This window comes from Colobus angolensis, unplaced genomic scaffold (genome assembly GCF_000951035.1).
Source record: "Colobus angolensis palliatus isolate OR3802 unplaced genomic scaffold, Cang.pa_1.0 Scaffold219, whole genome shotgun sequence".
Lineage (NCBI taxonomy): Eukaryota > Metazoa > Chordata > Mammalia > Primates > Cercopithecidae > Colobus > Colobus angolensis.
In genome coordinates, this window is record NW_012115366.1 from 2,162,765 (window position 1) to 2,179,946 (window position 17,182).

General features: G+C 43.9%; 1 protein-coding gene across 1 annotated transcript in view; it reads right to left on the reverse strand.

The window, feature by feature from the left end:
- Positions 1 to 17,182, reverse strand: part of TMC2 (transmembrane channel-like 2) — a 110,240-nt gene that overhangs the window by 32,576 nt on the left and 60,482 nt on the right. Inside the window, exons 9-12 of the mRNA XM_011943351.1 lie at positions 15,882 to 16,024; positions 13,567 to 13,714; positions 8,553 to 8,741; positions 245 to 424 (exon numbers count right to left, since the gene is read on the reverse strand). Of these exons, the coding sequence (XP_011798741.1) occupies positions 245 to 424; positions 8,553 to 8,741; positions 13,567 to 13,714; positions 15,882 to 16,024 (660 nt within the window). The remainder of the gene's footprint in view (positions 1 to 244; positions 425 to 8,552; positions 8,742 to 13,566; positions 13,715 to 15,881; positions 16,025 to 17,182) is intronic.

The following is a 17,182-nucleotide window of genomic DNA, read 5'->3' on the forward strand; positions in this document are numbered from 1 at the left end:
ATGACATGTATATGGTGTGAAAAAAGACAGCCAGAGAAGAAGACAGTAAAAAACAATAGGAAAAGGTTAACAATGGTCATCTTTGGGTCATAGATTCTGAGGAGTTTTTTTTTTTAATTTTATTTTTCTGAATTTACATTTATTTAATTAATATGAATTATATATAATGAAATTATTATATTAAAAAAGAAAATACTATGGGCACCAGGAATTGCAGTGGGGTGGAGGGCGTTGTGGTTTTTACCTTGAGGTGGACATCATCCATCAGGGCCAAGAGAAACGTGTAGAGGTTCCCCAGGAAGAGTGCAAAGATGCGTCCCAGCTGCCACTTCAGTCCAGTGCGTGGGTGGTAATTCTCTAGGAGAGCGATGGTTTCAAACAGAGGGGGACAAAACATTCCAAGCAGGGACATCACGATCTCTACCTGAGGAATCAGGAAAGCCTAGGTTGTGTCATCAACATTATACTTGTTTGGCCACCATCCCTGCACTCCCATGGCCATCAGTCTCCACTTCTCTGCTGCCCTCTCCGCTGCCCCTGGAGATGCCCTGGGCTCTATACAGATTGCGGTGTGACCCTGGCAAAGGCATCAACATGCCCTGAGCAGTCGGCCTGTGCTTGCATATCATAATTGCTGTGTGACCAGATGCTATCATGGTTGTTGTTATTAGTATTGATGAAAATAATACTTTTTTTTTTTTCTTTTTTTGAGGCGGAGTCTCGCTCTGTCACCCGGACTGGAGTGCAGTGGCCCGATCTCAGCTCACTGCAAGCTCTGCCTTCCGGGCTCACGCCATTCTCCTGCCTCAGCCTCCCAAGTAGCTGGGACCACAGGCGCCCGCCACCTCGCCCCGCTAGTTTTTGTATTTTTAGTAGAGACGGGGTTTCACCATATTAGCCAGGATGGTCTCGATCTCCTGACCTCGTGATCTGCCCGTCTCGGCCTCCCAAAGTGCTGGGATTACAGGCTTGAGCCACCGCGCCCGGCCGAAAATAATACTTTTTACCATGCTCGGTGGCTCACGTCTGTAATCCCAGCACTTTGGGAGACTGAGGCAGGTGGAAAAACGTCCCTTCCACAAAGCCTCACTGGGTCACTGAGCTGTGAGAAGGACTCAAAAGATGCCCAAGATGAATTCTACCCTTAAGAGGATTGCAGTTTCCTTAGGATGCAGGCTTGACAAAAATAAACCAAAGCACAAACAACAGTAGGCAGGAATACCATGATCAAATAAGATGTTTTAGGTTACAGATGGAACTGTCCATGAGAGCTGAAGAGGTAGTGGAATTTTGTGGCAGAGAAGGGAATTAGGCTAAGCATTACACAAACATATAACGAAGGGCAGTGGTAGATATGGGGCAGTGATGGCTCTCCAGGTAAGAACTATATGGACAGGTATGGAGATGATGAGAAACCAAACCAAGGGTTGGTGTGAGAGAGAGTGGGAGAGTCAGGACCAGCCGAGAAGAGCTGACCAACTTGCAATTTGGTCAACAGTTCAGGGATTTACTTTCCACTGGGTACGCAGTTATTTTTTGTTTGTTTTTTGTTTTTGTTTTTTTGAGATGGAGTCTTGCTCTGTCGCCTCCATCTCTCATTTATTAAGCACTTACTATGTGTGAGTCACTGTGCCAAATTCTAAAGATGCAACAAAGAATAAAAGTCATACACACTCTGCCCACAAGGACTTAAAGTAGATGTAAATAATTCCATAATGAGTTAATCATTACATAATCATTACAAACGTAAAAATGCTGCAAAGGTTAAGTACATTAAGTATATAATAGAAATAAGGATATAACATTTAAACTCATACCTGAAATTATTCAAGAGAGATGAGAGTGTGTGAGAGAAAGCATCTCAGCAGAACAGAGGCCAATGTTGCTGCAGTTTAGTGAAGATGGGAAGAGTGACTAAAGGTACAACTGGTGGCTAGGTGTGGTGGGTCATGCCTGTAATCCCAGCACTTTGGTACGCTGAGGCAGGTGGATCACCTGGGGTCAGGAGTTTGAGACCAGCCTGGCCAACATGGCAAAACCTCGTCTCTACTAAAAATATAAAAATTAGTCAGGTATGGCGGTGCGTGCTTGTAGTCCCAGCTACTTGGGAGGCTGAGGCAAGAGAATCACTTGAACTCAGGAGGTGGAGGTTGCAGTGAACTGAAATCGTGTCACTGCATTCCAGCCTGGATGACAGAGCACGACTTCATCTCAAATAATAATAATAAAGAAAAATAAAGGTACAACTGGGAAGGTAAGTCAGGGAAAGCCATCTAGGACTTTATCCTAAGAGAAAATGATGGTTTTCATGGTGAATGCATCTTCATACTAAAAATAATAACTTGGCGTTCTGGGAAGATAATGATAGCCACAACATGATTTTTGAATCTCCCTGAATTCTCATGTAAAACTGGATGAAGCAATTAAATAATAAAATAAAAATCACATAGACATCAAAGTTAGATGTCCTAATGAATCCTTAAATACAAGTGGTTACAATACAATACAATACAAATTACCAACAGCCACAAGTTCTTACAGAGTTCATGTTTGGATGAGAGAAGGCCAAGAGAAACAGTGGGGTGTCCAGTGAATTTGAGAACAGGAGGATGTCAAAATGGCTGATAGGTACTCAGTGAAAAGCATAGTGGAACAATCTGAGAACAGCAGCTGAAACTGTGAGGAACTCTGCTCAGTCCGATAATAGTGAGTGCAAGGTCATTCTTGGTTAATCTGGAGATGAGCTAAAACAGCCTGGGCCTCTTGAACTTTTGAAATTGGTCAGTCAAGCTCCCTAACAGGACAGGGCACAACATGAAGGAGACTATTCTGAGAACAGAATTGAAATTAAGCAGACAGGGGGAATATAGAGAAAGGAATGGGAAGGTCTAGATAACAAGTAGAAAAGGGATGAGAGGCAGGAGCTCTCAGAAAGCAAGCCACCATATATTTTGAAGACTTCACAAAAACAGTGGAAGAGAGAGCTCTGTTAAATTAGGAAAGTTATCCTGAACCATGCCTCACTAAAACTTCAGCAAAACTAATTTTATATGAAAATGTACAGCAGAAAAGTTTTTTTCTAGGTCAAATCCCATACAAAGTTATTACAAGAAAAAGAGAACAAGAAGTAGGTTAAACTCCTTTCAGATAAGGAAAACGCACCAAAAAGTAAGTTATACAGAACAGTTAAAAGAATTATAATCAGTATTCAAAAACAGAAAACTGAAAGATGTTAAGAAAATACAGGTCATAAAACAATATAAATAAAAATTAGAAAAACCCAGAATACTGGTAACAGAATACTGTAAAAAAAAAAAAAAAATTAAGGGAAAACTATATTAAAATTGAAGAATACCTAAGAAAATCACAATTAAAAAACATAATGATAATTACAAGAAAAAGATAAAAAGGGGGAGAATTTTAAAAGTAAAAAATATATGAAGAAAGAAGTTAATAGGATTTGAGAGAAAATGAGATGTATTGAAGAGAGACAAAGAAGATTCAACAGAGGTATAATAGGAGGTCCTGAAGAAGAAAACCCAAACATGGGAACAGATCAAATTAAAACAACTGTAATTCAATAAATCTTCCCTTAAATGAAAAACAAGATTTGAATCTGTGTAACATTTAAAAAAACTTTGGGGTCCGGTATGGTGGCTCACACCTATAATCTCAGCACTTTGGGACGTGAGGTGGGCAGATCATTTGAGGTCAGGAGATCGAGACCAGCCTGGCCAATAGGGTGAAACCCCATCTCTACTAAAAATACAAAAATTAGCCAGGCATGGTGGCATGCACCTGTAATCCCAGCTACTCAGGAGGCTGAGGCAAGAGAATTGTTTGAACCCAGGAGGTGGAGGTTACAGTGAGCCAAGATCACACCACTGCACTCCAGCCTGGGCGACAGAGTAAGACTTCATCTCAAAAAAAAAAAAAGAGAGAACACATTGTGTATCTGAGAATATCAAACCAGAATGACCAACACCAAGACATATTCTTTTTTTTTTTTTTTTTTGAGATGGAGTCTCACTCTGTCACCCAGGCTGGAGTGCAGTGGCCGGATCTCAGCTCACTGCAAGCTCCGCCTCCCGGGTTTATGCCATTCTCCTGCCTCAGCCTCCCAAGTAGCTGGGACTACAAGCACCCACCACCTTGCCTGGCTAGTTTTTTGTATTTTTTTTAGTAGAGACAGGGTTTCACCGTGTTAGCCAGGATGGTCTTGATCTCCTGACCTCGTGATCCGCCCGTCTCGGCCTCCCAAAGTGCTGGGATTACAGGCTTGAGCCACTGTGACCAAGACGTATTCTTAAGTAAAGTTAATGGACTTTAAAGAAAAAGGAAAATAAATCTTGGCATGTAGGTAAAAGGAGCACGTCTATCATTTTGCCTTATTTTCTTGTATACCAGGTAACCTTTAACTTCTTTCTGGTCATTGACCTTTAATAATTATTTATGGAGTTCTTTGAGGTCTAGATATGTACATGCTGAATTAGGGGCTCTAAGCTTGGTTCTGCCAGGTGCCTGGTACACTACCATCTACAACGCTTCAAACCAAAGTCAAGGGCTGAGAGCCCCAGATACAAGTCTGCTCAGTGGAAGGTCTGAGGCCATAGGCTCTGGGGACTGCACCTTTTCCTTCTCTTTTCCACTTCCAGCCTAAACAGGAAGCTGCCCCCTCAGTAGTTACTGGAGGTGCGAGGAGGGTCAGATGAGGTTCACCCATACCTTGAATGCCTTAACTCCTGGGAGAGAGGTGGTGAGGTCAACTTAGGGAGATTTTCCCCTCCTCCTAATATGGAAAAGTCCTGGTTTGGAAACTTTGTCTCTTTGGACTTTATGGACTGAATCGTGTCTCTTCCTCCCCCTCCCACAAATTTGTATCTTGAAGCCGTAACTCTCAATGTGACTATTTGGAGATGGGGCCTTTAAGGAGGTAATTAAGGTTAAGTGAGGTCACAAGGGTGGGACCTAATCCAATAAGACTGGTGTTCTTCTAAGAAGAGGAAAAGACACCAGACATCTCTCTCTGTCTCCGTGCACATGCACAGCAGAAAGGTCACAGAAGGACACTGGGAGAAGACAGCCAGCCCCTGCAAGCCTCAGGAGAAAGCAAATCTGCCAACTCCTTGATCTCGGACTTCCGGCCTCCAGAACGGTGAGCAAATACATTTCTGTTGTTTAAGCTACTCAGTCTGTGGTGCTTTGTTGTGGCAGCCTATATGTTTTTCGTTCTGTACTCTCAACACTTTACTTTCAGGACACTTCTGACACCAAATGTGTCAGACACATTTGACACTTCTGACACCACATTTTTTCCCATACCAACCAATTTTCTGATACCAGCTGGGTAGCGTAAAATTCAATTCAATTAGGACACTAACCAGAGTGAGCACAGACTCCACAGGTGAAGGGCTCAATCCCACAAGGCTGCCCCCACTTTGGATGCCAATCACAAGTATTAGGTTGCCAGGTTACTGGCAACTTCTGTCTGATTTGGCTATAAAGCAGAGATTCTCACAATCCCTTTCTTGGGTTTGGTCATTTGCTAGAGTGAGCAAATCATTCAGGAAAACAATTTAATTACTAGATTATCTGTTTATCTCAAAGGATATAACTCAGGAATGGCCAGGTGGAAGAGATCCGTAGGATAAGGTATGGGTAAGGTGCTTGGAGCTTCCAGACCCTCTGGGCTTGCCACACTCCACGTGTTCAGCAACCCATAAGCTCTTCAAACACTGCCCTTTGGGTTTTTATGGAGGCATCATTATGTAGTCATGATTGATTAAATCACTGGCCATTGGTGATCAGCTCGACCTCAGCCCCTCTCCCCTCCTTGGAGGTGAGGGGATATGGCTGAAAGTTCCAATTTTCTTTTTTTTTTTTTTTTTTTTGAGACGGAGTCTCGCTCTGTTGCTCAGGCTGGAGTGCAGTGGCGTGATCTCAGCTCACTGCAAGCTCCGCCTCCCGGGTTCATGCCATTCTCCTGCCTCAGCCTCCCGAGTAGGTGGGACTACAGGCGCCCACCACCTCGCCCGGCTAGTTTTTTTTGCATTTTTTAAATAGAGACGGGGTTTCACTGTGTTAGCCAGGATGGTCTCGATCTCCTGACCTTGTGATCTGCCTGTCTCGGCCTCCCAAAGTGCTGGGATTATAGTCGTAAGCCACCGTGCCCAGCCGAAAATTCCAATTTTCTAATCACTGGTTCCCCTGGCAGCCAACCCACATGCAGAGGTTATCCAGGAGCTTCCAGCCACCAGTCATCTTACTGGCATACACAAAAACACTGATCACTCTAGAGATTCCAAGGGTTTTAGGGGCTGTGTGCCAGAAACTGGGAGCAGACCAATATATAATAAGAAATATATAATGATATCACAATCCTAGCAAACTGATACATCATAATTTGTGATCCTAATGTCTCAAAATGGAGTCAGTCATGTCAAAAAGCATTAAGCCCATAGTGAAGTTGTTCCACCCCCTCTCAAAGTGATAAGCATGTGTCTAATGGACTGAGGTGGTAAGTGAACACCTGCTGCTGCCTGGTATTTCCTGAAATGAACTGATAGAGAATGAAAGGTTGGCTGAGATAAAGAGAACAGACCCATCTGGGAGGATCATAAAAGCAGCCAGGACCTGGCCTTGTTCAAAAAGCCTTTGGAGGCTCTGCCCATGAGAACTCTGGAACCTTCTCCCGATTTTGGCAGCGGCTGCTGGATGCTCTGCAAAAGGGAAACAGCGATGCCTGCTTCTGCTGGTCAGTGCCTGAATGACTTATGGATCCACTCGGCTCATCTGTTGATGTGTTGGTCTCCGGAGCCATCGTTGTGGTTTGTTACCTCCCTTTTATTACTGCGTGTGTGTTGAATATTAGTCGAGTGACTGATGGGGTATGAAGGCCTCGAAATAAATTGGGAATACGAGAACTGCTAATTGGCCATTGTGAAACTTCCCACCTTAGGACAGAGTCACCACATCAAGGCTGCAGGAACCTAATTAACCCAACACAGGTTAAGACACTGGCCCTAGTGGGATGGAACTAGAGCACAGAAACAAGTGTTTGAAAAGTCAGCATTTGCCTTCAGAGCATAAGAGACTTGGCACTGATACTCCCCTTATATTTCTGGTCACAGGCTTTCACTTAAAATTGGTCTTGGGGGTCTCTCACTGTATTTTCAGATCCTCAGTGTTTTCAAGGTATGCTATTTCTTTAAACCAGCATTTTTAGTGCTTTTAATTGGTTACTTGATCCAAATAACCTAGGCCACCCTTAGCAGAAACCACCGGCCCCATTCTTTTATTTTAAACCTTTCTGTGTTCCGATGTTTTAGATGAGTTAATTATAAATAGCACATAGCTTTAACAGTTTTTGATCTAATTATTATTGTCTTCAAACCGTAGCATCAAATCCATTTACATCTATTAGAATCACTGATATATTTAGATTTAAATCTGATTTTGTGCTTTATATTTGTCCTCTTATCAATTCCATATTTCCTTTTTTATATCCTTTCTTGCTTTGTTGGGAGGAGATAGGCTGTCTTCTTTTTTTTAAATAGCAGTTTGAATGCAAGATAAACTCTTTTCTTATTATTAATTTATCCAGCTCATGATTCTGTGGGGCAGCATTTTTTTTTTTAACTGGACTTAACTGGGTGTTCTTTTGTTGGCCTTACCTGCTGATAGCTGATGGCTCCATTCAAATATCTGGTGGTTTACTGGCTACTGGCCAGAGTGGGGAGATGGACCATGTGTCTCATCATTCAGGAGGCTAGCCCAAGATTATTCACATGATGGAGGTGTGAGGGTTTCCAAAAGCAGTAAAAGAGCAAGTCTCACTACACAAGCACTTTTCAAATCTCTGCACGTTTCATGGTTGCTATTGTTGCATTGGCTAAACCAACTCACATGACCAAGCTAAGGTGGATTCAAAAGATGGGGGACACAGATGCTACCTCTTCATGAATGTGCAAAGGAAAGCAAAGGGATGTGCATAAAATGACAGGAAGAATTTGTAGCCATTTTCACAAATGATCTCAGATGTCAAATTCCCAAAAGAGGTTTATAGATTCTCTGTTATCACAATAAAACCTTAATGCGTTTTACTGTGGAGCTTGATGAGAAAACTCACTCTATCAGATATTAAGACATAGTGTAAATGCATAGTATATCAGTTTCTTATTTGTGCAGGAATAGACAAATAGGAATAGAAAAGAGAGCCCAGAATCACACCAATGCATTAATAAGCACTTGATTTATGACATAAGGAACTGCAAAGCTGTGAGGAAAGGATCACCTCGTTAGTAATTGGTGTTGCACAGTTGGCTATCCAGTTGCTAATCCAGTTTTTCTAGTTGTAAAAACCAGTTCCAAAAACCTAATAACAGGTGACTTTTTGTTCAGGATATTCATGCTATTTGACTGGAAAGGGATGTAATTTCACTTATTAAAACAAGCCTATAATCCAGACTTTCAATAAATCAAATGAATGGCATAGGAACCAGTGATTTCAGTATTTGCCGTCAACCTTCACTTCATCAGAGATGTGTTCTTACCTCATTCCTTTCATACCAGCTAACATTCTGCATTTTGGAGAATTGCTGGGATCGCTTCACCACAAAGTAAATGAGGTACCCACTTCCACACAAACAGCAGATGATGAGAAAGTTGGCCAGGACACGAAGAAATCTTGTCAGATGGATATTTTCTTCTTTGTTACTCTCTTGTTCATCCACAATTGATTCCTTAATGTGTGAAAATGAAATGTGCATAAATGTCAGGCCAGAAATGCCAGAACCATGGCTGTTGGGTCCCTGAAAATAGTACTTTCTATATTTCCAGAAATGAAATAATACAGAGGAGATGATGTAATGCCCTGTGCCCTATGGAGAATTATTTTCTGTAAAAAATACGTTTGTTGTTATTGCTATTCCAGTACATATAAGAAAAACTTAGATTTCTTAAATAGTCACCATGAGTCAGACATGGTACTTTCCATGCATTGTCCCTCTTATTTTCTTTTTTGAGATGGAGTTTTGCTCTTGTTGTCCAGGTGGGAGTGCAATGGCACAATCTCGGCTCACCACCTCCTGGGTTCAAGTGATTCTTCTGCCTCCGCCTCCCGAGTAGCTGGGATTACAGGCATGCGCCACCACACCCGGCTAATTTTATATTTTTAGCAGAGATGGGGTTTCTCCATGTTGGCCAGACCAGTCTCGATCTCCCGATCTCAGGTGATCTGCCTGCCTCAGTTTCCCAAGCTGCTGGGATTACAGGCATGAGCCACTGTGCCCGGCCGCATTGTCCCTCTTAATCCCAGCAACAAACCAGTAGAATAGTTACTGTTATTGCCCGTATTACAGACCCTTAGGTCCAGAGAGATTTCAGTAACTGATTGGGACTACATTAAGTCTATAGGTCAAATAGATTCCAACTGAATCTTAAAATATTGAGTCTTCTAATCGAGGGTTGGCAAACTCATTCTATAAAAAGCTAGAGCCGGGCGCGGTGGCTCAAGCCTGTAATCCCAGCACTTTGGGAGGCCAAGACGGGTGGATCACGAGGTCAGGAGATCGAGACCACCCTGACTAACAAGGTGAAACCCCGTCTCTACTAAAAAATACAAAAACTAGCCGGGCGAGATGGTGGGCGCCTGTAGTCCCAGCTACTCGGGAGGCTGAGGCAGGAGAATGACGTGAACCCGGGAGGCGGAGCTTGCAGTGAGCCGAGATCGCGCCACTGCACTCCAGCCTGGGCGACAGAGCTAGACTCCGTCTCCAAAAAAAAAAAAAAAAAAAAAAAAAGCTAGATAGTATTTTTGGTTTGCTGGTCATATGGTCTCTCACACAACCACTCAACCATTGTGGCATGAAAGCAACCATAGACAAGATGTAAATACATTCGAATGCTTTGTTTCAATAAAACTTTATTTGTAAAAGTAGGCAGTAGGCTGGATTTGGCCTGTGGGCCATAGTTTGCCAACCTCTGTTCTAATCCATCAGCATAGTGTATCTTCCATTTACTTAGGGTTCTTAATTTCTTTCAGCATTATTTTATACTTTTGGTGTAATGGTCTTGTACATTATTTTGGCTAAATTTATACTTAGGAATTTTATGTTTTTTTTGGATACTATTATCAATAGAATATAAACTTTTTTTTCTTTTTTCTTTCTTTCTTTTTTTTTTTTTTTAAGACAGAGTCTCACTGTGTCACCTAGGCTGGAGTGCATGGCATGATCTCGGCTCACTGCAACCTCCGCCTCCTATGTTCAAGTGATTCTTCTGCCTCAGTCTCCTGAGTAGCTGGAATTACAGATGCCCACCACTACACCCGGCTATTTTTTGTATCTTTAGTACAGGCAGGGTTTCCCTATGTTGTCCAGGCTGGTCTCGAACTCTTGACCTCAGGTGATCCAAAGTGCGGGGATTACAGGTATGAGCCACTGTGCCTGACCTTAAACTTATTTTCTAATTGTTTTCTGTTAGTATATAAAAATTGATTTTTGATTGTTAAACTTGTGCCCTAGACACAGAGAGTAAGTGGTAGAACCAGGATGAAAAATGAACTCTCCCAGACCCCAAAGTCTTAATTCACAGAATTTTCACCTCTATTCTGTTATACAAGTATATTATGTCTCTCTTAATAAACTCACAAAAGAAGTCATTTTACTTCTCACATGTTCAAAGTGTTTCAAAGACATTAATCTTCTTTGTCCCTTTCTCACAGTCCTGGAGGAAAAGTTGAAGCCCCCAATCACCCCTACCCTGGCTTTGGATGGAAGTGGCCATAAGCCCCCCATTGCTGTAAGAAGAAGGAGAGGAGACAGAGTCAGCTCCCTGCTCCATGCACTACAAAGCCCACCGGGCTCTAAGCTGGGAAACCCATGCTGTGAGTTGCTGAGCTCAAGCCCTTTTCCTAGTGGGTGTCCCTGCCATCTGCAGGCATCAGTCAGTGGACAGCAGGAAGGAATTCAAGAGAGGAGAGGGACAGAGAAAAGAGAACAAAGCACAGTTGCAGTGTAAATGTGAGCTTCGCTAGGTCCTGGGGGAAACTGATCAGACAGGAGAAATATTGAGCCATAAAAGAACTTGACATGGGAGCTGGATGCAGTGGCTCACACCTGTAATCCCAGTGCTTTGGGAGGCCAAGGAGGGAGGATTGCTTGACGCCAGGAATTTGAGACCAGCCTGGGCAACATAGTGAAAGACCCCATCTCTACAAAAAATAGAAAAATTTAACTGAGCACGGCACTCCAGCCGGAGTGAGACTCCGTCTCAAAAAAAAATAAAAAACTCCAAAAAAAAAAAAAAAAAAAAAAATTTGATTAAAGAAGAAAAAGGAAGAACTTGGAATGGTTTTTACAATCACAGAGGCAAAGTACAATGTACAGTGCTTCAGCATTACATCTTTGGCCTTCATTCATTTGCTTCCCAGCTGGATGGTTATTTTATATGAGCTATAGTTCTATAGGCCTCCTCAAACCTCTCTTGTAAAGAAATTATTTGTATGTGGATTGAAAGAAACATAGGGTTAATTTCATCTTTTTTTTTTTTTAACATCTCATTCATTCATTCATTTTGAGCCAGAGTCTCATTCTGTCACTCAGGCTGGAATGCAGTGGTGCGATCTTGGCTCACCACAACTTCTGCCTTTTGGATTCAAGTGATTCTCTTGCCTCAGCCTCCCGAGTAGCTGGGATTGGCAGGTGGATCATTTGAGGTCAGGAGTTCGAGACCAGCCTGGCGAAAATGGTAAAACCCCATCTCTACTAAAAATACTTTTTTTTTTTTAATATGCAAACCCAACCACTCAATTATACATATGCTTCAACTGCAGCTTAGAACCCTGCAATAGTCCTTTATTTATCATGCACCCTCAGAAGGGTTTTTATGCTTTGTTGTACTTTTTTTTGGACATGTACACACAGGAAACTTTCTGGCTCTTTCATAATCTCATGGAACTGTGTTTTGTTTTGTTTTCAGAACGCCCCATGCCTGTTTTTATACCAGTCGCATAAATAAACAACACCCAGTCTCACTGGACAATGATGGAAACTTTGTCAGCAGCACTTCATATATATATTTTAAAAATCTCTTGTTTAGAAAATAAATTGTGATTTTAAAGTAGAGACATGGGCCGGGCACGGTGGCTCACACTTGTAATCCCAGCACTTTGGGAGGCCGAGGTGGGCAGATCACTTGAGGTCAGGAGTTTGAGACCAGCCTGGCCAACGTGGTGAAACCATGACTCTACTAAAAATAAAAAAAAATTAGCCGGGCGTGCACTGTAATCCCAGCTACTCAAGAGGCTGAAGCAGGAGAATCCCTTGAACCCGGGAGCCGGAGGTTGCAGTGAACTGAGATTTTGCCACTACACTCCAGCCTGGGTGACAGAGCAACACTCTGTCTTAATAAATAAATAAATAAAGTAGAGGCAAGGTCTGTGAAGGAACCCTCTCAGTCAGAATCCTACAGACTTGCAAAAGTTTGCCCACCTCAGCCCCTGTAGGGCTGATCTGCGCAGACCATATTGCTAGCCTTCCATCACCAAGCTTTCACTCTGTCTCCCTTTCTCTCTCTTTGTTATTTTCCAACTACCAAGTTCAAATTCTTTTTTTTTTTTTTTTTTTTATTTCAACAGTTTTCTGGGGGAACAGGTGGTGTTTGGTTACATGAATAAGTTGTTCAGTGGTGATTTCTGAGATTTTGGTGCAGCCATCAGGGTTGATTTCTTTATTCCCACACCTCCAAACCAGGATTCTCAACTGTTTCTGGGTATTCTAATCACTTGGGGAGCTTTTGAAAAATCAATGTCAGCACCCCACTCCAGGCCAGTTATATCAGAGTCTCTGTTAGTGGATCCCAGGAGATCTTTTAAGCTCCTTGGGTGATTCTAGTATGCAGAAAAGGTTGAGAAACGCTTTCCCCAAATGCGTCCTTCCACTTATTCCAGCAGAAAGGTGTTTCATGTAGAAACAGGCAGCACCAGGTCTCAGCATCCAGGATACTCTGTCGTATTAAGAAACAGACAGGCTGGGTGTGGTGGCTCATGTCTGTAATCCTAGCACTTTGGGAGGTGGAGGAGGGCGGATCACTTGACGTCAGGAGTTCAAGACCAGCCTGGTCAACATGGTGAAACCCCATCTCTACTAAAAATACACACACACACACACAAGATTAGCTGGCCATGGTGGCAGGCACCTGTAGTCCCAGCTACTTGGGAGGCTGAGGCAGGAGCATCGCTTAAGCCCAGGAGGCAGAGGTTGTAGTGTGCTGAGAGCACACCACTGCACTCCAGCCTGGGCAATGGGAGAGAGACACTGTAAAAAAAAAAAAAAAGAAAGAAAGAAAGAAAGAAAAGAAACAGGCAGTGGGTACCAGCCATGAGCATTCTTACTTAAGGGCTTGAAGCCAAGAGCATTCTTACTTACTGGGCTCACATTTCTGGAAAGGCTCTTGCCACAAATTATTTGAGGACCTTATTTTCTGTGTCCCAGGTGGGAGAAGTCTCTCAATGATCAGAGGGACCTAGAGTTCCCCCGGAAGTGGGAACTGCCCTGGGGTGACTACCTTGAAGCTGGTGGTGATGGAAGCATATTTGTTGTCAGCTGTCTCTGAATTCCCGATCAGGTAGTCCCAGCTGGTGAACATCTTGAAGCTGAATGTGAAGTTGTCACTCTCCCCTTCGCCTGTGCTTCCTTGGGTATTGCTGGCCATCCTGTAGGGCACACAGGACTGTTGCAACGTCTGCCCTCTTTCTGCTGTGTCACCCCCAGGGAACCTTGGCCTAAGCCAGTCTTGGACACAGGTAACAGATGAACAGGTAGCTGACATTCAGCGACAAAACAAGCCAGGCAGGGACTTGAACCAAGACAGCTTTTAGGATAGCCAGGGCACCTTTCCCCACAAATTCAGAGTCCCCTGCAAGCACACATGGTGTCAGTTAGGTAATAAAAGGCCTGCAGGAAGCAGGACACATGACCATGTTTTCTTCCCTATACCTAATTTCCTGTGGCTTGACTCACCTGCAAATGCAGTTTGAGAACTCTTTACTGGGAGTCTATTCTCAAACAGGAGCATTCCCTTCTATGCCATCTATTTGCTTGGATAGAACACATATATATATATATATTTCTGATATAAAATGCAAAACACTGAGGTGGCTGGTGCTATTTTGTTGTGCTACTTTTTTTTTTTTTTTGGTAACAGAGTCTTGCTCTGTCATCCAGGCTGGAGTGCAGTGGCCTGACCTTGGCTCACTGCAGCCTCCGCCTCCCGAGTTCAAGCGATTCTCCTGTCTCAGCCTCCTGAGTAGCTGGGATTACAAGCACTTACCACGACACCTGGCTAATTTTTTTGTATTTTTGGTAGAGATGGGATTTTGCCATGTTGGCCAGGCTGGTCTTGAATTCCTGACCTCAGGTGATCTGCCTGCCTCGGCCTCCCAAAGTGCTGGGATTACACGTGTGAACCACCACAACCGGCCCAGGACTACTTTTAATTTCAAAACCATCAATTACTTTTGCACCATCCTAATACAATCAGGTCATATATCCTTTTCTTAAGCAAGTTTGGCTGAAAGCACTTTGGACCTTCCTATTTCATCCTACCTGTCTTCAACCTATGCTCCCTAGAGTTTGACCCTGTGGGAATCACAGAATTCCAAGCAGGTGTGCTGTAAGATATGGGTAGGGGTTTGTCATCTTCCCTAACATGTTGGCTTTCTGGATTTGCTGTTCCACAGGGCTTAGTTAGCTTTTTTGGTTTGTCACAAAAACATTCCATATTTCTATACTTATCTGGGGTGAGAACAGGGAAAAAGCAACAACATGAGGGCTAAGAATAAAAGCACGCCTGTCTCCTTGTTCTTTTCCTTTTGCCTGATAGCGCTGTGCAGTCAGAGATCACCCAGTGGTCACTGTTGGGTGATGGGCAGGGCCTTGTGAACAGCAGCATTTCCGCCTGAGACCATGTGGTAGAAAGCCAAGCCCCGCGTCCCCATTGCCCTTTCAGGGGCTCTACCCAGGCTTCACTCTACCCAGAGCTCCACTCCTCTCCTGGAGACACAGCCACCCACACTCTTTTGGGAGAAGTGACCCCTCATGTCTGTGCTGAAGGGAGAATGGACCCAGTTGGATAGGTTTGTGTAGGAGACAGTGCCTTCCACCCCGCAACCCCCAGCCACAGCTGATGGGGTCCCCTGATTCTGAAGAAGGCAATCAATCCATGGGCTGGGCCACATTTTTTTCTTCAGAGAATATGAATTAAGTGTTACAGACATATTAAAAGACCACTTCTGACCACAGAGACAAGTGAAGTTGGGGCCAGAGAGGCCACCACGGTTAATCATTGCCACATACGTTTATTTGGTATAAGTTTATTGGTTGTATCTTTCTATATGCCAGCCTTGGTTCTGACACACAAGCTAGAGTTTGGAGGAGCAGAAGAGTTTTGTGGAGGAAGCTGAGCTCTGGAGAAAAGCAGAAACAGGCCTGACAAACATCCAGCCCTACCTTACCAGGTACTATGCTCCCTCTCAAGCCACACTGGCCTTTTGGCAGTTTGGGGCAAACACTAGGCTAATTGCTGCCTCAGGGTCTTTGCACATGCTCTTCTTTTGTCTAAAATGCTGCTCCCCAGAATTTCAGCATGGCTGGCGTTCTCAGCCTCATCCAAAGGGGTAGTTTCAATCCTATTTCCCAGAACATCCCACATGACCTGGTTCATGTCTTTCATACTACAAATTATAATATCCTTATGCTTTCTGTGTTCATTTCCTGTTTTCTCTCTGAATGCCCCACCGGAAGGGAGGTAGGCATAGAGTGGCCAGGGGAGTGAGCTGCGGCTGGGAAGTCAAAGCCGGTGGATGAGATGGTCATACTTACGATCGAGTAACAATCATCAGGCTGTAGCCGAACACGCTGACTCCCACCATAAAGTAAGCCATAGGCAGCCGGTACCTCAGCCACCCGATGGTCCTCTGGTTGTTGTAGTAGCCATAGAAGAGTGCAGAGTACTTGATATAGCCCTGGGGACAGCAAAGCCAAATGCTCTGGGTTGATAAGCTCAGAGCTGGTGGTCACCAGACACGTCCATTCTACCAGGGATTTCTTTCTCAGAGTCTTAACCGAGTCTAAGGGGCCAAAGGAAGAGTTCTAGATGTGCTTGTTTTTCCCTTCACCTCCTCCAGTAGCTCCAGAGCCCCTCCATGTCTCCCCTTCTTTCTCTTCTTCATTCTCTCTATTTCCTCATTACACAGAGTACATGGAGACATGGGAGGGAGAGGAGAGTGTTGTTAACATTTGGGATACAATCAGGGATGGGGGTTGGGGCTGTGGCTCACGCCTGTAATCCCAGCACTTTGGGAGGCTGAAGTGGGCAGATCACTTGAGGCCAGGAGTTCATGACCAACTTGGCCAATGTGGTGAAACCTCATCTCTACTAAAAATACAAAAATTTGCCAGGTGTGATAGCAGGCGCCTGTAATCTCAGCTACTTGGGAGGCTGAGGCAGGAGAATCACTTGAATCTGGGAGGTGGAGGTTGCAGTGAGCAGAGATCATGCCCCCGTACTCCAACCTGGGCAACAGAGGGAGACTCTATCTTAAAAAAAAAAAAAAAAGAATAAAGGAATCCTTAGTAACAGTATAGTTGGGAACCCCTGTTCCAAATAACTTTCTGAAGGGTCTCCAATCTGACTTTGAGAGTGAAGGATGGCAGCAGCAATGACTTGCTGTGGGAGGCGCTACAACCATGCCTCCCAGCCTCAGCAAGCCCTTGGAGCTGCAGACTGAGCCTCTAGAGGCATGGGGGTGTGAAGTTCACAAAGGAGGGAAGAGTGCTGCAGGCAGAGGGCCATAAGCAAAGGCAGAGAGGCAATGACAGTGTGTGATGCATGCAGGGACTTCCCCAAAGCTAGGTGGCACTGGGGCACTAAAGTGTGAGGTCTTACATGGACATGGGACTGGAGAGGTAGGGAGCAGCCTGGTCATGAACAGTTCTTTTGTAAACCCAATTAAGAACACTGGCTTTTATTCTGCTCGGAATGAGAATCAATGAAAATTTGAGGTAGGGGAGTGACAGGGTCAGATCTGCATTTAATAAAGATCACTCCAGCAACAAAGGGAATGGAAATTTTAGGAGCCAAGCCAAGGCAGGGAGGAGAGGTAGATGATTCTGACAGTAGT